The 25,758-nt window shown below is 41.3% G+C and overlaps 1 protein-coding gene and 1 long non-coding RNA gene across 4 annotated transcripts in view; one reads left to right on the forward strand and one right to left on the reverse strand.

Annotated features, from left to right (window-relative positions):
* Window positions 1-630, reverse strand: part of rhpn1 (rhophilin, Rho GTPase binding protein 1) — a 91,953-nt gene extending 91,323 nt beyond the window's left edge. For both annotated transcript variants that reach the window (XM_072570018.1, XM_072570016.1), the window contains exon 1: window positions 398-630. In XM_072570018.1, the coding sequence (XP_072426119.1) occupies window positions 398-451 (54 nt within the window). In that variant the 5' untranslated portion in view covers window positions 452-630. The remainder of the gene's footprint in view (window positions 1-397) is intronic.
* A 212-nt stretch (window positions 631-842) lies between these two features.
* Window positions 843-25,758, forward strand: part of LOC140476972 (uncharacterized) — a 166,293-nt gene continuing 141,377 nt past the window's right edge. Inside the window, exons 1-4 of one of the 2 annotated variants that reach the window (XR_011960636.1) lie at window positions 843-961; window positions 2,903-2,951; window positions 3,048-3,232; window positions 15,418-15,516. This is a non-coding gene — a long non-coding RNA (uncharacterized lncRNA). Of the gene's footprint in view, window positions 962-2,902; window positions 2,952-3,047; window positions 3,233-15,417; window positions 15,517-25,758 lie in introns of those variants that run through there. The other variant, XR_011960635.1, reaches the window with a different exon arrangement.

The following is a 25,758-nucleotide window of genomic DNA, read 5'->3' on the forward strand; positions in this document are numbered from 1 at the left end:
TAACAATTAGTACAGTACCACTGCAATCTTCCACTTTTAAGCCGATAATTATATTTTGTAAGTTACTCTCGGTGAATGATTATAGTATATATTATCCAAGTCAGACTCTCTGTACGGTGAACGATCACATTTTAGTTTCTGTGCTATTATAGCATAATTTCCGAGTCACACATTAATTACAGCATGAATTCTGCGTGTTAAACTCTCCCTACATTAGAGACGACAGCATACATTCGGCATGTTTCACTCTCCCTACACTTTTCAATCCTTACAGTGCATATTCCTAGTGTTACACTCTGCTCTTGTTTGAAGCCTGTAGGCACTGCCCCGCTGACAGGTGCCTGTCTCCTTGGAAACGCGGCCCGCCGCCCTGTCCCCCGCACTCAGCCTCGCTCACCTTACGAACACTCCCACTGCCTCGCAGCTCGGTCTCCGCTCCGCTCTCCGTCATGCCACTCCAGCCCTCGCGCGACAAAACCGTAGGAAAATGAAAGAAATGCCCCCACTCTATCGATCCCGGGGGGGAAACGGGAGAATAGTCCTGCGAGCCCGGTGAGATCTGGACCTTCTCCGCACCCTGCTGATGAGCTCTGGGTGTCTCTGCGCCTCTCCCTCCCGCCACACCACAGCGACCACCTCCAACCCCCGAGCCCTCAGCTCACCAGCCCACCCTCAGCGAAAGCAGGCCGACAGACAGCGCCAAAAGCCAATCGCATGCTCTATTACCCAAGCCGTGCACACATTGACCAATCGGATTGGGGTGTGGGCGGGACCTGAGTCACAGTGAGACCCCGCCCACCAAGCTTGGGAGTGACATCATTGAGTTAGAGAATTAAAGGGGACTTGTCGCCTAGCATGCGCGGAACTAATGACTTTTAATGGTTTGTAAATTGTGAAGACACAAAGCGACTAAAGATATGGTAAATGAGGCGGAGGAAAAATGGCTTTACTTTAGGAGAATGTGAGTTGTTCATTATTCCTCGAACAATAGAAAAGACATTATTATTCCAATGAAAAGTGACTGCGGAATGCTGTGGTACTGAGAGATCTGGATGTCCTCGCACTTGAATCACAAAACTTGAATATGCTAAGACAGCAAGTTATTCAGAATGCAAGTTAAATTGAAGACGGGACATGCTGGGGATATTTAGCGGTGTGTCAAGCAACATTTGTGAATAGAAACAGGGTTAGCATTCCAGGTTACTAACTTTTCACCAGAAGTTGGAGATGTTGAAGATGCGATGAGTTTTGAGTGGAGAGTGTGGGTGATAGGATAAAAGAAGGTCTGCAATTTAGTAGAAGATAGGAGAGACTGATAGAAGATAGGAGAGAAGGGTCTGAATTTTCACCACTTTTATACTTTTCTCTTCAATGTAGCAAAAGTGAGAAAAGTTGCCAAAAATCCAAAGACCAGACTCTGAACATAGCACTTCCACTTTCTTGGTAGTGGTTTGTGTTTTATACATCCATAATTCACAGAGGCAACTGGCCATTGCCGGAAGACTGGAGTTTGGCAAACGTGGTGCCACTGTTTAAGAAGGGTGGTAAAGACAAGCCAGGGAACTATAGACCTGATCCTGACCTCGGTGGTGGGCAAGTTGTTGGAGGGAATCCTGAGGGACAGGATGTACATGATTTTGGAAAGGCAAGGACTGAATAGGGATAGTCAACATGGCTTTGTGCATGGGAAACCATGTCTCAGAAACTTGATTGAGTTTTTTGAAGAAGTAACAAAGAAGATTGATGAGGGCAGAGCAGTAGGTGCGATCCATATGGACTTCAGTAAGGCGTTCGACAAGGTTCCCCATGGGAGACTGGTTAGCAAGGTTAGATCTCATGGAATACAGGGAGAAGTAGCCATTTGGATGCAGAACTGGCTCAAAGGTAGAAGACAGAGGGTGGTGGTGGAGAGTTGTTTTTCAGACTGGAGGCATGTGACCAGTGGAATGCCACAAGGATCGGTGCTGGGCCCTCTACTTTTTGTCATTTACATAAATGATTTGGATGCGAGCATAAGAGGTACAGTTAGTAAGTTTGCAGATGACACGAAAATTGGAGATGTAGTCGACAGCGAAAAGGGTTTCCTCAGATTACAACAGGATCTGAACCAGATGGGCCAATGGGCTGAGAAGTGGCAGATGGAGTTTAATTCATGAACAAAAAGACCTTGGACCTTGAAAGTGGAGTCGCAGGTAGATAGGATAGTGAAGAAGGCGTTTGGTATGCTTTCCTTTATTGGTCAGAGTACCGAGTACAGGAGTTGGGAGGTCATGTTGCAGCTGTACAGGACATTGGTTAGGTCACTCTTGGAATATTGCGTGCAATTCTGGTCCCCTTCCTATCGGAAAGATGTTATGAAACTTGAGAGGGTTCAGCAAAGAGTTACAAGGATGTTGCCAGGTTTTGAAGGATTTGAGCTTCAGGGAGAGGCTGAACAGGCTGGGGCTGTTTTCCCTGGAGTGTCGGATGCTGAAGGGTGACCTTATAGAAGTTTACAAAATTATGAGGGGCATGGATAGGATAGGATAAATAGTCAAAGTCTTTTCTCTGGGGTCAGGGAATCCAGAACTAGAGGGCATAGGTTTAGTTTGAGAGGGGAAAGCTATGAAAGAGACCTAAGGGACAACTTTTTCACGCAGAAGGTGGTGCATGTATGGAGTGAGCTGCCAAAGGAAGTGGTGGAGGCTGGTACAATTGCAACATTTAAGAGGCATTTGGATGGGTATATGAATTGGAAGGGTTTGGAGGGATATGGGCCGGGTGCTGGCATGTGGGACTAGATTGGGTTGGGATATCTGGTCGGCATGGACATGTTGGACCAAAGGGTCTGTTTCCATGCTGTACATCTCTATGATTCTATGATTCTATGATTCAAGTCATAAGTTGCCTTCTCTCTCATCAGATCTTCATAACCCAGAAGTGTGAGACACCAAGTGTGCATTGTTGACCAGGTAAAGCAGACCTGAACTTTATACATTTCCATTGAATAGCTGGTGGAAAGTAAGGTTCCTATTTGAATATTGATTTGAGATTTAAAAAAACTGCAGATGCTGGAATCCAAAGTAGTCAAATAGAAGGCTGGAAGAACACAGCAATACAGACAGCATCAGAAAGTGGAGGTCAACATTTTGAGTGAATACCAGCCTCCTGTTTGTCCCCTTTGAATATTGTCCAGGACACATTGGAAGAGGTCAGGTATCCTTTCAGGAAGATAGCGTGCTCTTTATGAGAGGTAAGATATTATTTCAGATTGTTAAAAGTGGGCATGAATGCACAAAATAAATGTATATCCTCCAAGTACTGAGCTGATTAGAACTGTTAACAGATTTGTCAAAATCAGTTGTCAAAAGCAACTGTCCATAGAGCCATCCAAAGCATGGTTGAATGAATCTGCAAAGCTGACAAGATACTTAAAAGACCCTTTAAGCATTTTAAATAAATGGCTGGAGTGTTATAAAATTACTGCTTACTATTTCATTGTTTAAAAAAAGCCTGAGGGTTTTCATAACTTGATGAGAAATTTATGACTGACTTAACAACCAGCTATAATCACAAAAGCTGCCTGCCATTTCAGTTTGATTTACAGTTACAAATATTTATAGACTGTTTGAAGTGAGTCAACAGATTCCAATTTTTGCTGTCATAAGAGATTATGCATTTGAATTGAATATTTTTTTGCCATAGGACAATATATGGGTGAAATAATGTAAATGTAGCAAATGTTTTTTTAATTAAAAAGTACATTTTTAAAGTAGTGAAGTTACAATGGCCATTTCAGGTTGAACCTTCTCAATTCCTGAAAAATGTAGGCAATAGCAAGAAAATTGTGAGGACCAAGTAAGATCAGCAGTAAGATTCTCAATGTCAAGAGCGAACAGTCCCATTTTCCCACCAAATGTTGAACAGCATGATAAGATTTCTACTAGTGAATGTATTGGCATGTATTAGTGTGAATTAACATCCTCATTATTACATAACTGGTGTAAAATTCTCCCACCATCAGATAGAAACTAGTCAGCGACAAATCGCAAGATGAAAGTTAGAGCAGTAACCAGGAAAGTCCAGCTTGACACTTGCTCCTACTGTCCACCATCAAGAAGTCATAATTTATGGGCAGTAACCTGACGCAACCCCTTGTTCATCAGGATCTTGAGGTCCCAGTCAGCAATACTGGGTCTCAGTTTCCCATCTATCTGTTACAAGATAGTTAAGAAGCTGTTTAGCATGCTTGCCTTCATTGCTCAGACCTTTGAGTATAGGAGTTGGGACGTGATGTTGATGTTATATTGGATGTTGGTGAGGCCTCTTCTGGAGTACTATGTCTCGTTTTGGTGCACTGTTATAGGAAGTATATAATTAAAGTGGAAAGGGGTCAGAAAAAAATTGACCTGGATGTTGCTGGGAATGGAGGGTATGAGTAATAAAAGTACACTGGAAACACTGGATTTTTTTTCATGGAGCGCAGGAGATTGAGGGGTAATGTAATAGAGGTTTATAAAATCTTGAGTGGCATGGATAAGAAGAACAAGGGTTTTTTTTTTCTTAACTTTTTTAAGGTGAGAAGAGAAAGGTTTAAAAAGGAAATGAGGGGCAACTTTTTCACACACAGAATGGTTCATGTGTACAATGAACTGCCAGAATAAGTGGTAAATGTGGCTAGAGCTACAACATTTAAAAGATATTTAGATATGTTCATGATTAGAAAAGGTTTGGAAGGATATTGGCCAAAAGCAGGCAAGTGGGAATAGTTTAATTTGGGAACATGGTTGGTGTGAACTGGTTGGACAAATAGATCTGTTTCCATGCTGTATGACTCTATGACTCTATGTTTGGGAATATTGACAAGAGCAGTCGAAGGCAGGTGTGGACTGCCAATGCTTGCCTTGGTGCAGAATTGTATTTCAAAGTTGACAGAAATGGCAGGAATCCAGCAGGTTCCCAGTAGTGCCAAGTACTTCTGTCTGTGACAAGCAGAAGGTTACAAGCAAGACACCGTAGGTGCAAGTTCCATAGGTAATTAGGCAAGTTTAGGAAGATCGTGTGAGTAAAATAAACTAGGCTAGAGGAGAGAAATCCTCCACAAGACTTGCCAAAAATGAAACTTGCCTGATTTCTAGTACGATTCAGTTCTTAGAACCTACATTCCCTCTACTTTTTGCCACTGCTGCACAGATATCCAAGGTTCATACACAACAATGATTTCCAGAACTGGAAGTTGATATGACCCATACTAGTTGGCGTATGCAGACTCTCATAGTGGCTGCATGGCTGCATAGTGTAGAGAGAGCATTGTTTCGAACTTTTATTTCATATCACGTTATTTCGAACATTGAAATTTACAGCGCAATACATGCCCTTTAGCCCTCAATGTTGCTTTGTCCTGTGAAACCAATGTTAAGCCCATCTAACCTATACTATTCCATTTTCATTCATATGTCTATCCAATGACCATTTAAACACTCTTAAAGTAGGTGAGTCTACTACTGTTGCAGGCAGGCCATTCCACGCCCCTATTACTCTCTGAGTAAAGAAACTACCTCTGATATCTGTCCTTTATATATCACCCCTCAATTTAAAGATACGTCTCCTTGTGCTAGCCATCACCATCCGAGGAAAAAGGCTCTCACTGTCCATCTGATCTAACCCTCTTATCTTAAATGTCTCAATTAAATCACCTTTCAAACTTTTCTCTAATGAAGACTGCCTCAAGTTCCTCAATCTTTCCTCGTAAGACCTTCATACCAGGCAACATCCTAGTAAATCTCCTCTGAATCCTTTCCAAAGCTTCCATGTCCTTCCTATAAAGCGGTAACCAGAACTATATGCATTACTCCAAGTGTTATTTAATCTAATCTATGCATTGGTTTGATAACTGCCTACACTGGATACTGGATAACTTGACATGGTAGGTGTGAGGCTAATAGTGGTAGGTGGCTGGCATAAAGACCATTGGAGTGAACTCAAGGACATTGTTGACCTGGAGGCTTTGAGGGACCATGGGGCTGAATACAGGTTCAGATGGAGGATATGATCAGGCTTGGGGTGTGTTTTAAGAACAAATTGAAGTGGATTATCATGGTTGTGACATCAGGAGTGTATGTGAGGGGAGGAGATTAATGGTTGGATTATAGCATTTGTGGGTGGCACGGTGGCACAGTGGTTAGCACTGCTGCCTCACAGCGCCGGAGACCCGGGTTCAATTCCCGCCTCAGGCGACTGACTGTGTGGAGTTTGCACGTTCTCCCCGTGTCTGCGTGGGTTTCCTCCGGGTGCTCCGGTTTCCTCCCACAGTCCAAAGATGTGCAGGTCAGGTGAATTGGCCATGCTAAATTGCCTGTAGTGTTAGGTAAGGGGTAGATGTAGGTGTAGGGGTATGGGTGGGTTACGCTTCGGCGGGGCGGTGTGGACTTGTTGGGCCGAAGGGCCTGTTTCCACACTGTAAATAATCTAAAAAACAATTCACTGACCCGAACTGTTAACTCCACTTCACTCACCATAGATACTGTTTGTCTTGCTGACTATTTCTAGCATTTTTCACTTTTGCTTAAAATTTCCATGATATTCTGGTTTCAAATACAATGTTGACTTTTACTGGAAGGGGAAAAAATTATAAAAGTAGGAGAGATGGACTACAGCACGACAGCCCACAGTTGAAACTGTGCCTAGAGTGCAGTGGGCTGTTTTGATATTCCTCCTCAGGGAGGGATATACTAATATTGCAGTTGTTAGAGAAAACTCATTTTGTTGATTCCTGCAATGAATTGGCCTGTATAAATTGGATCTTACAAGAATGAAACAAAGTTCTGAGGGGGCTTGACAGTGTAGAACCTATGATGATTCCTTATGGTAGAACTCAGGGCAACCGTTTTGGAATAAGGAGCTTTTAAAAAGCTTTGTTTAATATAGAATTGAAGAAGGAATTTCTCCTCCCAGACAGCTATTAATTTTTGGAATTTTCTTCCCACGCAGGACTGGATGCTGAATCATTGAATATATTTAAGGTTGAGTTCGAATTTTAATGTATAGCCTAATTAAGGAGAAGGGATTGGTGGCAGTACAGAGTGGTGAGCCACAATAAGATCAGCCATGATCTTTTTAAAGATTGAAGTGTCCTTGAAGTACCAACTGGCCTATTTCTGCTCTTATTGCTTATATTATTTTATATTAAATCTGTAATGGTGCCATCAAGCAGTAAGACAACTATGAGCCAGATAAGTATTTGCATTGCATTGTTACAATTTTAGTGGAAAGTCCCTATTGTTGAATTCAATAAATTGAATATATTGCTGGCAAATAAATACAGGGACAGATACCCAAGTTTCGTACACAGTAGCAACTTCCAGAACTGAGAGTCAATGTGGCTTCATGCCAGTTGGTGTATGCAGACCCTTCTCGAGGCTGCGCTGCAAGTACAGCTTGTTGGGACTCACCAATGTTGCCAGAGTTACAGGGAATGAAACCATTTGAGCCCTTGACTAGATTGCGTGGTCCAAAAACCACCTTTGCCCGCTGCAGTTCTAGAAGTCATGTCACATTTTCATTCTTATGAAGGATGAGAAATAAACATATCAGCATTACTCATTCCTGTAAATAAGTTTGCAGCCTTGTGTTAAGGTCAAAAGGCTATGAGTTCCACCTAGAGCTTTAGCACAAATTCCAATACTGTAGTGCAATATTAAAACCATACAGAGGTATTATCTTTTCATGCAGATGTTAAACCAAGGTTCATTCTGCTTGCGCCATTGATTCATGTGGAAATTAAACACTCACTGCCAAGTTTGACAATAACAACAAAAGTGAATACATTTCAAAGCTACTGTAATTTATTGGCCAAGAAGAGCTTTGAGCTCTCAGATGAATATGAAAGCTGCTATGTAAATGCATTTTGTGGTTTTTTTTTCATATTCATTTGAGATAAGGCAAACCACCAAAAATGTAATCAAATTTCATCATTTACCTAATGTTTGGGTTCAGCTGTCCCCAGAGGTAATTGTAGTTGCTTACATTGCAACCATTATTTCAATGTAACTCAGTCCCTGTGAAATGCACCGGGTCACGTCACAATAAGGTGTTGTGTTTCTCTTTCTCATGTGTTCCAGAGAATGAAATAATTTACAATACATCTGAAAAGTATTACAACTTGATATATTATAATGGTGTCAATTATTTTTAAAAGATTGTCAACTATGCAGTCCAGAAACAAAACAGGTTAACTGCTTTGATTATTGTACACTCTGTTCTGATCTAAAATGCTGAATAAACTGATCTCAAGTGTTACAGTTGTTACGACCCACTTGAGAAAGTGTGATGATATTCAAGTTCCTGGCTCGAAACAAAAGTTAAAGATTTAATCAAAGTACACAAAGTTCCCAATTTACATCTGATGGCATCAGTTTAGCAGATCATGTTGTGGCTGTACAGGACATTGTTTAGGCCATTTGAATATTGCATTGGAATATTGCATGCAATTCTGGTCTCCTTCCTATTGGAATGATGTTGTGAAATTTGAAAGGGTTCAAAAAAGATTTACAAGGATGTTGCCAGGATTGGAGAATTTGAGCTATAAGGAGAGACTGAACAGGCTGGGGCTATTTTCCCTGGAGTGTCAGAGGCTGAGAGGTGACCTTGTAGAGGTTTACAAAATTATGAGGCACATGGATAGGATAAATAGACAGAGTCTTTTCCCTGGGGTTGGGGAGTCCAGAGCTTGAGGGCATAGGTTTAGGCTGAAATGGGAAAGATATAAAAGAGACCTAAAGGGCAGCTTTTTCACATAGACGGTGGTATGTGTATGGAATGACTTTCGGAAAGGTTTGTAGGAATATGGGCCGGGTACTGGCAGGTGGGACTAGATTGGGTTGGGATATCTGGTCGGCATGGACGGGTTGGACTGAAGGGTCTGTTTCCATGCTGTACATCCCTATGACACTGGCCAGATTCCTGTGCTTAACAAAAGTGACTATACTATAAATAGATAACTTCTAATCATAGGTAAACATCTATGAGCTGTAAACATATAATTCTACTAGATAAAACTCTACCTCACTCCCCCATAAAATTCTTCCCTACCTATGTAAATAGACATAGATAAATGAAAAATGTGGTTGTTGTGGGTGAAGTTAAAAATAGAAAATAACATAGTTCAATAGCACCAGTCTTACAGGCTTAGATGAGGTGTCAGATTTTCTTCCCAGGACATTTTAAAAATCATTTCTTCTAGTTTCTCAATTGTTTGCCAAAGTCATAGGGGATTTACAAATAAACTGTTTAGTTTCATAGTCACAGAGGAAACAGATGACAGCAAATGGTGAGAGAGAGAGTAAGTGATTGTCTCCAGGCTTGAATTACTTGGTTGCAGGACGTAAAAACAAAGTTGAAACTCAAGTCTCAGGATTAGCATCACCCAGTAGTTTCCACTCAGGACATTGCAGAGATGTCCAAGCTGTCAATCTCTATCTTTCCTGCCCTCTTCAACCCTGGTAGTTCAGACCGAAGAGGGTCAACTTGCCTCTGGCAAACAAATCTCCAGGGCCAGTAGGATCCTCTGGCTAGCGGGCTTCCACCACCCCAGCTGCAGTACCAGGGACTGTACTAAGGCATAGTGGGAAAGGAAGACAAAAGCTGACTGAAGGCATTCTGGTGACATGGATGACAATAGACTATATGTGACTATCAGATAATGTATAAATGTTTGTGCTTCAGCCATTCTTGTGGTTATTAGTCTCTGTGTAGTTCTTAACCACATTATTACACCACCTGGCATCACTTCACGGTTGCAGATGAGGCTCAGTAGATGGAGGTCTGTGCTGAGAGTTGCTGCACCATAAGGAACCAGGAGGAACATGACATATTAGGTCATGCCAGCACCTTTCGCCTTCCTCATTCAATGTACCAAATATTTAACACCTTCTCTGCGCAAAAGTGTAGCTGTCAATAAGTCATTCTGTAATAGACTCAGTTGGGTTTTTCAATCCATCTAAAGATCTCTTTAGATTTTTGAACTACAAAGAATAACATAAGCATTGTCACATCAGGTAAATATATCCTGCCAGAGACAAAACTTAACAGTTGATTGCCTTCTTAAATGGCTATAGATCATCAAGCAATGTACTCCCACAGCCTTGTCAAATAGGGAGCTCCAAAATTGTGATGTTGATATAGAAACTAACATTATATATCTATGAGTCAGGATAGCATTTCACTTGAAGGGGAACTTCAAAGTGATAGTATCCTCAGGCAACTGATGCTCTTTCTTTTCAGATGGTGGAGGTTATGAGTTTGTGAGATGTATTAAAGAAGCCTTGGTTCAAAGCTGCGGTGCACTCTGTCAAGAGTGCATCACAATGAAGGGGTTAATGTTCAAGGTGGTGAATACATCGACAATTCATACCAATATTCAACATTCAAAAGTACTCTATAGGCTTTAAAACGCTTTGGACATCTTTAGGTTATGAAAGTTGTTGGATAAATGCAAATCTTTTTAGTCATGTAATTGCTTTTTTCTGGACAGTGTGTAGTTTCTTGTGCATTATTGTGGCTGTACCCATCGAGACAGGGAGAGTTCCGTCACATTTCTGACCTGTACCCTGTTCCTGGTGGAAAGGTATTATAATAGAGATTTTCAAAGATTCACAACGTGTGAGTGGACAAATTTCCCATTTCAGTTCCAATCCTGAATCCAGAAGGTTTGCAGTCTCCAGGATTAAAGGCTAAAAGCTATATACTGAAGTTACCAAAACAAAAAAACTCCAGACTCTGGTAGACTGAAAAAATAAACAGAAGTTGCTGCAGAATGAAGGGTCACTGTACCTAAAACATTGACTCCATTTTGTCTTCACAATTACTGCCAGATCTGATGAGTTTTTCCTGTAATTTCAGTTTTTTGAGGCAGAATATAATCTTATGTTAACTCTATTGGGAGAAGGCCATAGAGTCATAGAGATGTCTAGCATAGAAACAAACCCTTCAGTCCAACTCGTCCATGCTGACCAGATGTCCGAAATTAATCTAGTCCCATTTGTCTGCATTTGGCCTATATCCCTCTAAACCTTACTTATTCACATACCCATCCAAATGCCTTTTTAAATGTTGTAATTGTACCATTCTTCACCAGTTTCTCTGGCAGCTCATTGCATGCATGCAGCATCCTTTGCATAAAAAAAATTGCCTCTTGGGTCCCTTTTAACCTTTCACCACTCACCTTAAACCTATGCCCTCTAATTTTGGACTCCACACTCTGGGAAAAAGAACATGGCTATTCATCCTAACCATGCCCCTCATGATTTTATAAACCTCTATAAGATCACCCCTCAGTCTCAGATGCTCCATGAAAAAGACCCGCAATATATTTAACCTCTCACCATAGCTCAAACCCTTCAAACTAGCAACATTCTTGTAGATCTTTTCTGGATACTTTCAAGTTTAACAACATCTTTCCTATAGCAGTGAGACTAGAATTAAACACTGTATTCCAAAGATAGCCTAACCAATGTTCTGTACAGCTGCAGCGTGACATTGCAACTCATATACTCCATGCACTGACCAGTAAAAGCAAGTTTATCAAATGCCTTCCTCACTATTCTGTTGACCCGTGGCACCACCTTCAAAGAGCTAGTGGCCTCACCTCCCTGGGATTAAAGAGCCCAAGAGTAGAAACTCCCCCACCAAGAGGCGCTGGCCAATCAAAATCAAAATCTCCGTTGTGGGTAGTGCCACTGTAAGCAGTAGTGACTGGTGGCAAAGCATCCACCAGATTAAGTGAGGGACCTGATGCCAAAGGTAAGTAAAGGTGGATGGAAGTTGCATAAGGATGATCATGGGAAATAGGAAGGAGAATGTTCAGAGACAGGAGGATAGCTCTAAGTGACCACCACCTTCTCAATGCTGGGGTTTCTTGCTCAAGCATAGAGTGCCTTTGAACAATGGAACCAGCCTTTGCTAGAAGCTTACAAGCAAACTCAGCAAAGTGGTGGGAAAGCCTGATGGCACCCCTCCTCCAGACTCACCAGTGAATCATAAGACCATGAGATATTGGAGCAGAATTGGCCATTCTACCTATTGGCCACTCTTCCATATGATCATGGCTGATCTGTTTTTTAACCCCATTTTTTGCCAGTTCCCTGCAAACCTTGATCCTCTACTAATCAAGCACTTATTTCTCTCTGCCTTAAATACACTCAGTGACATGGTCTCCATAGCCTTCTGTGGCAATGAGTTTCACAGATTAACCACACTCTGGGTGAAGTAATTCCTCTACATCTCAGTTTGAAAGGGTTGTCCCTTTACTTTGAGACTGTGCCTTTGGGTCCTGGTGTCTCCTACTAATGAAAACATTTTCTCCATGCCCACTCTTTCCAGGCCTCTCAGTATTCTGTAAGTTTCAGTCAGCTCATCCCTTATCTTTCTGAACGTCTTCAAATACAGACCCATCGAAAGCAGATGAGGAGTGGTAAGTGGGCAAAGGAAGCAGAAGTGGTAATGTCAGTTTTCTAGCAATCCAGAAACTCAGTCTAATGCCGTGAGTGCATGGAAACCAATCCTATCATGACAGATGGTGAAATTGGAATTAAAATTTTAAAGAATATTAAAAGGTACTAGAGTTTACTTAATGTTGATCATTGTCAATAGTCATTAAAAACTCATCTGGTTCATCTAGTCCTTTGGGGAAGTAAATCTATTGTCCTTACCTGGTTTGGCCTATGCGTGACTGCAGACCTTCTGTATTATAACTGTCTCTTAACTTATCTTTGGGGAATTATGGGCAATAAATGCTTATTTAGCCAGCGACACCCTCATTCCACGAATGAATAAAGAAAATTTCTGCCAATGAGTCTACAAAAAAACCAATGCAATAAAATACTTAATACACTTATGGTATCACTCTGTGATACTCTGAGTTTGCATGCAATTATGGGAGTTCAAAAAAGTGTACCTGTTCACTTATCAATGTTTTCCAGTTACTTATTAATTTGGATTTCTATGATTCATAAGTGTTGATCAGTGACCATCCTGGAGACAGTTGCAATGTTCATAATTACCTGGTATGAAACACATAGGGTGGAATCCTTGATGTATCTGAGTGAGGTGGGCTATGGTGTGATTTGTGGCAGAATTGGACAAGATCTACCTTGACATTGGGCATATCTCACTATCTTTTATGTTTTTCATGAGCAGCAAGGCTAGTTTCTTGCAAGGCTGCAGTGAGTTGCCAATTAAGGGGGATTGTAGCTTGTTAAATGTTTAATAACACTGCATTTTTTCTCATTAGTACTCCGATGTCTACCTTACCGAACATGTTAGACTTTGAGAAATCCCACCATATAAATCCGAGCAGGTATCTGATGACTTCAACTTGCCGGCCTACAACCAGCTTAGCACCAAACAGCATCTTGGGGCATGATCCATGGGTACCAGCTGCATACAGTCCTTGTCCAAAATTGCTGTCACACCTACAAACCTTATAGCACCTGTCTGACGCACATATCATCTACTCAGGAAGCATAAACCTGCATTGCAAAGCATGTTGGCAAATAGCACTGAATAGCTGCTGCAGGAGCCATTTGCACACATGAATGGGCACCCAGCTCACTGATTGGATCAGGCTGCATCTCAGGGCTGTCTTAGCACTCACTTACTTGGCATCCACTGGCTTGCTTACCATGCCATGCCAGAACAAAATACTGTTAGTACTGCCAAAGTGACACACTGTTTAGTGCAGTCACACACTCAGGATGCTAGTCCTGCTTATCATTAAGGATCTGTCTAGGTGAGTGGGGAGGAACGTCTTGCTGAACAGCACATTGAGATATCAGTTTAACACTGTCAGCATCACTCAACTGTCTATTGGTTGGTTGATTGGGGGGTGTTGGTGTTGAGAGGTGGGAAGGGAGGAAGGGGAAACCAGTCCTCAGTCCAGTTGGGGGCGAGCGCAGCTGTTGGTCAGGTTGTCCTGGTACGGTCAGTCAGCATCATAGGCCACGCAGAGTTCAGGGTCTTGGCCATGATCAGTCGTCAATTGGGAACACTCACCGCCTTAGGATCATTTCAGACGCCCGTCCATTCTGTTGAGCCAGCAGCAGCAATCGGAAGAATTGTGTAATGTTAATCAGAGAACTGTAAAGACAGTAGTCAGGGTTCAGTCAGTCATGACCGGGGTTGTTTTTAATTAAAGTCAAAGATCTGGGATGGGTACAGTCCAGGACATTGATTTGTTGATCACTGGGGAGGATGCAAGGGAGGTTTGCAGGGGCAGTGGGGAGCTCGCTGTCAAAAGGGTTAGAGTGAAATAAGGCTGGGGGACAGGAAAGCAGAGGCATTCGTGGTGACCACCACTAGGGGAGTGTAGAGGAGAAAATGTATAGTGCCAGGGTTCTGATACTAGGGAGTACAGTTGAAGACAAAGTTTTGTATGATGCATCTTCACATCAGCAGAATGGGTGAAAATAAGTTGTCAGGGTAGAGCGAGGTAAAGAGGACATGGAGACTCTTGGAGGGGAACATGCTAACCAGACAAGGCGTAATGCTGATGGGGTTCACCCTGAACTGCATTCCCTGCCATCATATGCTGTTGTCTAGCTGCCAAATGCAAGTAGGAAGTGCTGGGACAATGCATATGGTGGGTTGGATCAATGCCAGTTTGATGGTAAAACCATGAGATCCACTTCCTCTGGACCTTAGAACATTGAAGAGGCAAGTACACAAAGCATGGGTTTGCAAGTCCAGCAATGTTTAATTTGCAAATAATTCTTTGCACATATGCAATGCTCACAGAATGAACATGTTGATGTATCAAATGCTCATCAAATGAATTGCATCGTGCCATTGGTGCTGGTTAAACTAACATTATCATCTCAGCCACACAGGAGTTGGTGACAATAACTTGAACATTTGCAATTGCTTATTAAAAGTGCCCTATCACTTGTGGAACTTCCAAGAGTGCTATGGGATGAAGTGAACATCATGTATCATGGGAGTATAAAAGTGAACTATACTGAATTCAATGAGAAGTTTCCCAGTTGGCATGAGTTTGGAGTAGGAAGTGTCTGAGCACAGAGGGTGCTCCCTTTTTGAGGTAATGTATTGATCACTCAGTTGATGCAACTTGGAGAAGTCAGGGATAGGGCTCCAGTCTTGACTGGACAGAGTGTGCTGCAACATCATGGTGTGCTATTCTCTTAACAATTAAAAGAGGCCACAATGCAACATGATAGATGCTGAGAAGTCTGGGACCAGGAGCAGTATCTGAGGAGAAGGATGAGGATATTAAGCTGGAGTAAGCTCTCCCTGACTGAGCTAAGCTGCAATGGGTCTTTCAGAGCAGACACGTGCTGGGCCGAAAGGTCTCTTTACATGCTATTGTATTCTTTAACTCTTTGATTTCATTAACACACAGTTCTTGTGGATTCTGTTATGCTGCAGTTATACAAAATCCTAATACCCACATGGAGGACTGAGAGTAGATAATGGCCTTGGAGGGAGAACAGCGAAAGGAAACAAGAATTATACCTGGACTTGAAGGGTTAATTTATGAGGTGAGATTAAACTAATTAAACCCGTTTGCTCCAGAATTTAGAAGGTTAAGGGGTGATCTAATAAAAAAATTTCAAAATATTAACAGGAAAGCCAGGATAGATAGAAATTTATTGTTGAAAAATGTGTTGCTGGAAAAGCGCAGCAGGTCAGGCAGCATCCAAGGAGCAGGAGAATCGACGTTTCAGGCATAAGCCCTTCTTCATGATTCCTGAAGAAGGGCTTATGCCTGAAACGTCGATTCTCCTGCTCCTTGGGTACTGCCTGACCTGCTGCGCTTTTCCAGCAACACATTTTTCAGCTCTGATCTCCAGCGTCTGCAGTCCTCACTTTCTCCTAGAAATTTATTGTTACTTGTATTTGTGAAAATACAGTAAAATGTGTATAAATTGCCACAAAAACAGCACCATTTAATCATATAAACTATTTCCACTGGTTGGCGATTCTAGAACTAGGGGTCATAGACTAAAATGTAGGGTTAGATCATTCAGAAGAGATGTTAGACAGCACTTCTACACACACAGGCTGGTAGATGTTTGGAGCTCTCTTCCACCAACAGCAGTGTGTATGGAATCAATTGTTTATTTTAAACCTGAGATAGGTAATTTTGTTAAGCAAAAGTATTAAGGATCTCGGCCAAAGGCAGGTAAAAGAGTTAAGCCACAGATCAGCCATGATCTCATTGAATGGTAAAACAGTTCTTGAAGGAATGAATGGCCTTCTAATGTTCCTATGATCTTATGCTAGTTGGTTGCAGAAGACTGTCAAGTTTGTCATGCATTTAGTTTACATTAGGGGGGCAAACTGCACCTATATTCATTTTCTTTGTATTTCTTTTTGCTGGCTGTCAATAAAAGTTCATATTTGGAATTATCTAATGGTTCACCAGTATGTTATGTTTCCCCACTGGACAATGACATGTGGGTGTCCAGTGAGCACTGGGGCAGATTGGGGATGGCACTGGTGTAGAGAGGGTGCTGAGATGGGAGTAGCTAAGAACATATAAACTGTATGGACCAGTGGTTAAACAGGAACCAGGGTGAGAAAACGAATTGTACGTGTAAGGTTATGTCAGCCATGTGAGCCATGATGGCCATGTGCCGTGAGCAACATACGGGTGCTGTGTCATTATGTTGCTGGATTGCTGACAATAGAATGGGTGCACGACAGCTTTTCAAAGATGATGTCGATGCATGAGATGCCAGTCTTTTGGCAGATACCCACTGAGTGTTCTGGGAACGGAGCTTGGAGCTAGGATTGAATATGAGGGATGCCATTGGAGCAGGTTAGGGAGACAATGAGGCACATTTGTTAAGGTATAGACAGAATTCTCAGTGGATCTTAAAAAAAAGTTCGATGCAGCTCACACTTGCCTTTTTTGGCTAAGATTCAGTCCAACTTTGGACAAAATATTAGAAGTGGAGAGGCCATGGGGCAGATGAATAAAGATGATATCATTGTAATAACATTGGTCCTGAGTTTAACTAATCTATCACTATGTTGTGTGTCGTTATCTCAATCATTCTTCAGATGCCATGAGGAATATGTGCTGTAAATGATTCTTGGTGTCACACTTTAGGTCAGAAGATTGTGCATTCAAGTTGAGAACCAAAATCCTAACCTCAAAATCCAGATTGACAATTCAGTGCAGTTGTGAGGGAGCTCAGCATCATTGGAAGCGACACTTTGGGATATGATGTTAAAGCAAGGCCACTGCCCCTCCTTTGTAAATATCATAATGATTTGTGTAACATTAAAATATCAGATGTTACTGGTCCAACAATTGGATCGGAAATATTTGGGTCATTAAAGGTGTTATGTAAATAAAAAGTTTATTTCTCTGTATTAATGTCTAGGGGCAGGGGGAGATTGCAAATGGGGAAAAGAAAAGAGGGAGATGTTGAGAGAAACAGATGGGCAGCGAAGGGAGTGGTATTTCTGTAAAGTCACACCACAATAATAATTTTGGGGCACCATTCAGCAGAAAGCATTCAACAGTAGACTGAAATTGGCCTTCATGAGAGAGAAGACAAACCTCTAGGAGTCAAAAATGAGGTCAGCTGCCTTGACAGGGAAAGTTTTTCAGAGTTAAAAATCTTTTGTTCTGCGTAATGTTGTATTGCCTCTCAATAAAACATCAACAATCCCAAGAGAACAGGGAAGTTGTGTGTTCATGACATCTAGCGGTTAAACCTAAAAACTGCAGCAATTATTTTTGTATTGCGAGTGCATGTGTCCTTTTGATATCTTCGAGATGAAGTATTTTATGAAGACTGGAATATAAAAAGCAGGAAATAATATTCATATAGCCTTGATGAAATTCCACCTGAATTACTTGGTTCATCTTGAGCAGTTCACCACAGGAAGGATATGTCGACTGTGGAGAGAGTATATCACAAATTTATTAGAATGATACTAGTGCTAGGATTTAAGGGTTAAATTATGAGGATAAGTTGCATAGACCTGAGGCATATTCTTTGAGTATAGAAAGGGACCTAATCAAGGTGTTTAAAAAAAAAATACAAAGGCCAGACACTCGGAAAAAAACTTTTTTTTCAAGTGAAGTATATTAGAATATTAAGGACAGAATCTAAAAATTAAAGTGAGGCCATCCAGGAGAGAATTCAGAAAAGGTTGTGGAAAACTCTATGTTGCTACATTAATAATCTGTGTATGCTGGAGCAATTTAAATTTTCAAGACTGACAGCAATAGACTTTTATAACATCAAAATGCTGAACTACTGATGGAAATCTTGAGAGACAAAATGCTTGAAACACTCATCAGGCTTGACATTTAAAGGCCAGATTTTTGCTACTGTATCTGGTAGATCCAATTGCTAGACCTGACTCACTATAAAATGCACAAAATGAAGTGGTCTTTACTCCAGAGGAGTGAAGCATTTGAATCCTCTTACTGTTGTAAATCAAATATTAAACTAAAGAAAGTGGGGCAGTGGCGTATTGGCAGAGTCACTGGACTAGCAATCTCAAGGCTTATCTTCAATGCAGGTTGGAGGGGGCCAGGCCAGGAGCAGCATCAAGCATGTCTAAAGCTGTGGTGTCAGCCTGGTGAAGCTACAGTCTAGGCATGCCAAACAGTGGAAGCAGAATGTGAAAGACAAGGCAAAGTGATCCCATCTCAACAGATCAGATCTAGGCTCTTCAACCTTGCCACATCCAGCCGTGAATGATGCAAGGCAATTCAACAACTAATACAACGTGGAGATTCCTCAAAAATTCCAGCGGCAATTAAATCCCAACACATCGGAACAAAAATCAAGATGGAAGCATTTACAACAACTTTCAGCCAAAAATGCCAAATGGATGATCAATCTCAGCCTCCTCCTGAGGTCGCCTGCATCACAGATGCCAATCTTGAGCCTATTTGATCCATTTCATATGATGTCAAGACACAGCCTGAAGATATGTGTATTGCAAAGACAATGGATCTTGACAATATTCTAACAATACTATGCCAAATCAGGCAATAAACATTGTTCCAGTACAGCTACAACACAATATGGAAAATTGTCCATGGATGCGCTTTACATACCCGTCCCATCTAACAACTCTCAGTCATAAACAAAGTAATACAAAGGGTTGCCGATAGTGCTTTAAAGTGATTCCTCGCTCTGATATTCCATTTGGGTTCTACCAGTGGCACTCGGATTTTGATCTCATTTGTCCAAACATGGAAAAAACAGTTGAACTAAAACAGTGGTGTGAAATTGACTTTTCTTGATGTTAAGGCAACATGTGACCAAGTGTGGCATTTAGAAGCCTGGGCAAAACTGGAGTCAATGGAAATATAGGAATAATATCCCTCCTGGTTGGAGTCAACCCGAGCACACAGGCAAATAATTGTGCTTGCTGGAAGTAAATGATTCCAGATGGGATTGAGGTTCACAGGGAGGAGGTGTTATAAATTCTGTAAAGTGTGAAAATAGATAAGTCCCCTGCCCTGGATGGGATTTATCCTAGGATTCTCTGGGAAGCCAAAGAGTAGATTGCCGAACCTTTGGCTTTGATTTTTATGTCGTCATTGTCTACAGGAATAGTGCCAGAAGACTGGAGGATAGTAAATGTTATTCCCTTGTTCAAGAACAGGAATAGAGACAACGCTGGTAATTATAGACCAGTGAGCCTTACTTCTGTTATAGGTGAAGTGTTGAAAAAGGTTATAAGAGATAGGGTTTATAATCATCGAGAAAGGAATAAGTTGATTAGGACAGTAAACACCGTTTCATGAAGGGTAGGTCTTGCCTCACAAATCTTTATTGAGTTCTTTTGAGAAGGTGACCAAAGGTGGATGAGGGGAAAGCTGTTGATGTGGTGTATATGGATTTCAATAAGGTATTTGATAAGGTTCCCCGTGGTGGGCTATTGCACAAAATGCAGAGGCATGGGATTGAGGGTGATTTAGTGGTTTGGATCAAATATTAGCTAGCTGAAAGAAGACAAGAGGGTGATGGTTGATGGGAAATGTTCATCCTAGAGTTCAGTTACTAGTGGTGTACCACAAGGATCTGGTTTATGTCCACTGCTGGTTGTCATTTTTATAAATGACCTGGATGGGTGTAGAAGGATGGGTTAGTAAATTTGCAGATGACAATATTGTCGGGACAGTTGTGGATAGTGCCGAAGGATGTTGGAGGTTACAGAGGGATATAGATCAGCTGCAGAGCTGGGCTGAGAGGTGGCAAATGGAGTTTAATGTGAAAAAGTGTGAAGTGGTTCACTTTGGATGGAGTAACAGGAATACAGAGTGCTGGGCGAATGGTAAGATTCTTGGTAGTGTAGATGGGCAGAGAGATTTCGGTATCCATGTACATAGATCACTTAAAGTTGCCACCCAGGGTGATAGGGTTGTTAAGAAGGCATAAGGTGTGTCAGCTTTTATTAGTAGAGGGATTGAGTTTTGTAACCACAAAGTCATGCTGCAGCTTTACAAAACTCTGGTGCAGCCGCACTTGGAGTATTGCGTGCAGTTCTGGTCACCGCATTATAGGACAGATGTGGAAGCTTTGGAAAGGGCTCAGAAGAAATTTGTTAGGATGTTGCATTTTATGGAGGGAAGGTCGCATAAGGAAAGTTTGAGGGACTTGTAGCTGTTTTCATGAGAGAGGAGAAGGTTGAGAGGTGACTTAATTGAGACATATAAGATAATCAGAGAGTTAGATAGGGTTGACAGGGAGAGCCTTTTTCCTCGGATGGTGCTGGGTAGCACGAGGGGATATAGGACAGATGTCAGAGTTAGTTTCTTTACTCAGAGACCAGTATGGGCATGGAATGCACTGCCTGCAAGATGTGTAGACTCGCCAACCTTACGGACATTTAAATGGTCATTCGATAATGTTATAACACTGGGTAAACACTCCTGCTTAATTTAAAACCAGCAACACAGAAAATAATTATCCCATGCAGTAATCTGTAAAAATCTGAGTGGTCAAGAACTATTTAAAGTAAAAATTAATAACTTTATTTCTTTAAGTATAAGAGAGAATAATTGACTAACAACTATTTACCATTCCTTACTCTAACCTATCTGTTACCTTCCCTTCTTTAATACTCGTCTGATAAAACTCCCAATTAAGATTTACAAAACCACACTTCTTATCCCAAAACGAGGCAGCTTTTGGTCGTCTTTTCGGATCTTCCTGTGTCTCCTTTTCTCTTTCTTATGGATTTCTGAGTCACAGGTGACTGATCGAAAAGGTACCTTTTTTTAAGAGAGCTATTTTGCAGGCAGTATGTTTACATGCTCCTCCCGACTGTTCAATTTTCCCCGGTCTTACATCCCCAAAGCATCGGATTGTGTCTTTGGCTTTGAAGATTGTCAATGTACTCGATTGAATTTGGATTGGAGTTTGATATTGTTTGGAGTATAACTTAAAAACTGATTGGCTGAAATTGAATTTGTATTTTTGTCTCATAGCAACTCAGCGAGTGCTGTTTGTTCTGTACTAAATGTTACTTTGTAAATTCTCCAGTACTCTGGTGTACTTGCCAAGTCCTTAACTCTCTTAAGGATATATCCATATCTTCCAAACACCTGTGCCCGAAGAAAAAAATGAACCATCATAATGAAAAGATGGCTTCATTCTTTTTCGCTACTTTTAAAACATAACTTACTCTAACATACAGATAACTTTAATATAAGTTCACTTTAACTTTTTCCCATATACGTGTGTATGTATTAAAGACAATTCTCATCTAAACTCTATCAGTTAAATCCACGGTAATGCATCTGCGATTACATTCTTCTGACCCGCAACATTAAAAGTCTGTAACATAAGACTGTAATGAAATAGTTTCATATTCTTGTCTTTAAAATGCTCTAAGAATTAAGCAGATTGTGGTCAATGTACACAACCATCTCTGACACATTGTTCGTGACATACACATTAAAATGTTGTAAGGCCAGTACCAAACTCAAAATAGTTCCTTTTTGATTGTGGAGTATTTCCTCTGGTGGATGTTGATCTTCTTTGAAAAGTAACCAACTGGCAGTTCAATCCCATCCTCACCTTCCTGTAGGAGGACAGCTCCAACTCCAATGTCACGAGCCACAATGGCAACTCTACAAGGTTTTGAAAAGTTTGGTGTAGCTAAAACTGGTTTGGTGGTTAATATCCATTTCAAATGATCGAATGCCTCCTGGCATGGTTCTGTCCACCGAAACTTTGTGTTCTTCTTCAGCAAATCGGTTAATGGTGCCACTACACTGCTGAGGTTTGGAACAAACTTCTGATAGAATCCACTGAGTCCTAAGAATTGAAGCACTTCTTTCTTTGAGTTTGGGCATGGAAATTCCTCGATGGCCTTTGTCTTTGCATTCCATGGGGTCAATTTTCCATGACTGATGTTATGTCCAAGAACGTGGCCTCTGCTTTCGCAAATTCCATTTTATTTAAGTTTATCACTAGTTTTGCTTCTGGTAATCATTCAAAGTGCTCTGCCAACTGTACCACGTGATCTTTCTAGGACTTACTAAAGATCACTACATCATCCAAATAGACTACATAGTTTGTTAACCCAGCCACAACTCTGTTCATGAGTCTTTGAATGTAGCGGATGTGTTCTTCATTCCAAAGGCAATCACTTTAAACTGATATAGCCCATTTTTGGTTACAAATGCAGAAATTTCTTTTGCCGTCTCTGATAAAGGTACTTGCCAGTAACCACGCATGAAGTCTAACTTGGTGATGTAAATGGCTTGTCCAACTTTCTCAATACAGTCCTCCAATCTAGGAATTGGATATGAGTCTGATTTTGTAATGGCATTGACCTTCCAACAATCCATGCAGAATCATTGAGTCCCGTCCAGTTTGAGAACTAAGACAATCGATGAACTCCACTTGTCCTGACTTGGTTCGATGATGTTCTCGTCGAGCATGGCCTCCACCTCCATTTGGACCTGTATTGATTTGAAAGGATTAAGCCGATAGGGGTGTTGTTTTATCTGAACAGTATTCCCTATGTCATTTTCATTTACAATAGAATTAGTCCTCCTTGTCTGATTCTTACATATGTCCTTGTACTGTAGTAACAACTTCGCTCTAAGCTTCTGAGACAGATTGCTTACTAATCTAACCCACTCCTCAAGTACTACTTCATTTTTAAATCTATTTTAAGGCACCTCAAAATCTATATCATCTGGATTTGAGTCCTCACTCTGTGGGGCAGTAACTAACCCCTGTTCCTTCAGTTCTTTCTCTCTAGTGTAATATGGTTTCAATATGCTTACATGACATACCTGAAAGCTTTTTTTCCGATCTGACATTTTTACTAAATAGTTCACCTGACTCAACTTCTTCTCAATTTGATCAGGGCCACTAAACCTGGCTTTGAAGGGATTTCCTATTCCTGGTAACAGTACTGACATGTTATTCCGTCAAGATAACATCCAAGTCTCAGAGCTTTCATCTGTCACCTGCTTTATTCGACACTGTGCACTTTTTAAGTGCTGTTTAGCTAATTCACCTACTCTATTTAGTCTCCCCCTCACCTCCAATACGTAATCTAAGTGTGAGACCTCTGATATTGGCCCTGTCAATTTTTCTTTGATTAATTTCAAAGGGCCTCTTACTTCATGATCGAGTATTAACTCAAAGGCAGTAAGCTGAGTAGATTTGTTTGAGGCATCTCTAATGGCAAACAATACGAATAGGATACCTTTATCCACATCATTCAGGTAATCCTGACAGTGTGCTCTCAACATGGTCTTCAAGGTCTGATGCCACCTTTCTAAAGCTCCCTGGGATTCAGGATGATACGCACTGGAGTTGAACTGCTGTATAACAAAGCTATCCATAACCTCAAACAGCCTAGCAGTAAAATTTGACCCTTAGTCTGACTGAATCTCTCTGGGTAGCCCATACTGTGCAAATAAAACTACTAACCCCTCTACTACCCTTTTTGCCTTAATACTCTAATGGAATTGCCTCCAGAAATCTGGTAGACACATCCATTATGGTTACCAATTACTGGTTCCCACTTTTAGTTCTCAGGAGGGGACCTACACAATTAATTATAACCTGCATGAAAGGATCTTCAAATGTGGGAACTAGCCACAACGGTGCTGGTTTTATTATCGCCTGTGGCTTACCTACCAATTGGCATGTATGACACGTACGGCAAAAGTTAACCACATCCTTTTGTATTCCAGGCCAATAAAAGTGTTTTTGTACTTTTGCCTGAGTCTTTCATATTACCAGGTGACATTCTACAGGTAGTTCATGTGCTACCCGTGACACCTCCTCTCTGTGTGTTACCGGCAACACAATCTGGTGCACTTGGGCCCCATTCTCCTCAGCAGTAACCTGTTGTGTTGTCCATTTCTGTCTGAGGATTCTATCTTTCCACTGTGGCAAAGTGGAAATAACCCTCCAGAATATTTTCTGCCTCCTTTTCAGAGTACAATATATCTTTTATCGTCTTGTCTTGCTGTTGCAAGTCTCTTACCCTTTCAGGACTAAACACTTCTGTCTGACCCTCTGCCTGTTCAGGTTTTTCCTGCACCATTATGTCAAACAGGGTATCGGCTAACTGAACCTCAACTCCTTCACCTTTCTCTTTACTTTTCACTTCGTGCTGTGACTTATGATTGTGGGATTTGGTTACTACACAGTCTAGGAAAATACCAGGATATTTCTGTTTTAACTCCTCAGTTTCTTAGTCTTTCTTGGGTTCTCTGCCACAAGGGGTGTCACTCCTACCTTGGATCCTGCCAACTCATTCCCAAGAGCAAACTGAATTCCTGGAACTGACGCTCTGTCAATCACTTCAACTGTAACTTCCCCTGTCTTAAGTTGGTACTCTTACATAAGGGAATGCTAAATTGCTGTCCATCAATCCCACAAATTACCACACTCTCAGGTAACAGATCAGGAGTGCACATTTGCTCATCCCTTATTATCAGCGACTGGTTAGATACTCTATCTCTCTCAAAATTATAACTTCTTGTCCTTCTCCCCCTGTTCTTTCTGAGTAAATTTTACCCACAGAGACAAATTCTTGGTAGAGATCAGGTACCAACTGCATACCCAGCCCCTGCCTCGGCTTTGCACTCTCCTGCAGCTCCTCGGCTCTTCTTGGGGTCTCCTCTACTACCTTCACTAGTGTCACTGGCTTAGCTTCTTTTACCACATCTTTTCCCACTGTGACTATCTTTAACAACTGGCACTGTAACTTTACGTGTCCCACTTTACCACAGTGGAAACACCTGAGGCCTTTCACCTCTTGGGCTTCGTTGTAACCTGTCATAAACTCTTACTAGTGTTCTCTACTCTGTTAAATAATGTAGGATCTTCCCTTCTCCCAACTTCTATCCCTCACAGGATGAAATTCTAGCCAGAAGCTTGCCTTATGCACCAACATGTGCTCATCTGCTAATTCTGCTGCCCTTCTCACTTCCTGAACTTTCTGTTCCTCCACGTGAATTCTTACCATCTCTGGAAGTGAGTTTTTAAACTCCAGCAGAACAATCTCCCTTTGAGCCTCATAGGTCCTATCTATCTTTAAATAATGCACCCATCTAATAAAAATGACTGTTTAATTCTTTTGAACTCAACATAAGTCTGACCTGGTTCCTCCTTTATGTTTCTGAACCACTGACTATATGCCTCTGGTACCAATTCATAAGCATTTAAAATAGCCTCTTCATAACCCCTTCACACCTCATCTGACAGTGCAGCAAATACCTCACTAGCTCTGCCTATCAGTTTAGTC

Source organism: Chiloscyllium punctatum, chromosome 5, assembly GCF_047496795.1.
Source record: "Chiloscyllium punctatum isolate Juve2018m chromosome 5, sChiPun1.3, whole genome shotgun sequence".
Classification (NCBI taxonomy): domain Eukaryota; kingdom Metazoa; phylum Chordata; class Chondrichthyes; order Orectolobiformes; family Hemiscylliidae; genus Chiloscyllium; species Chiloscyllium punctatum.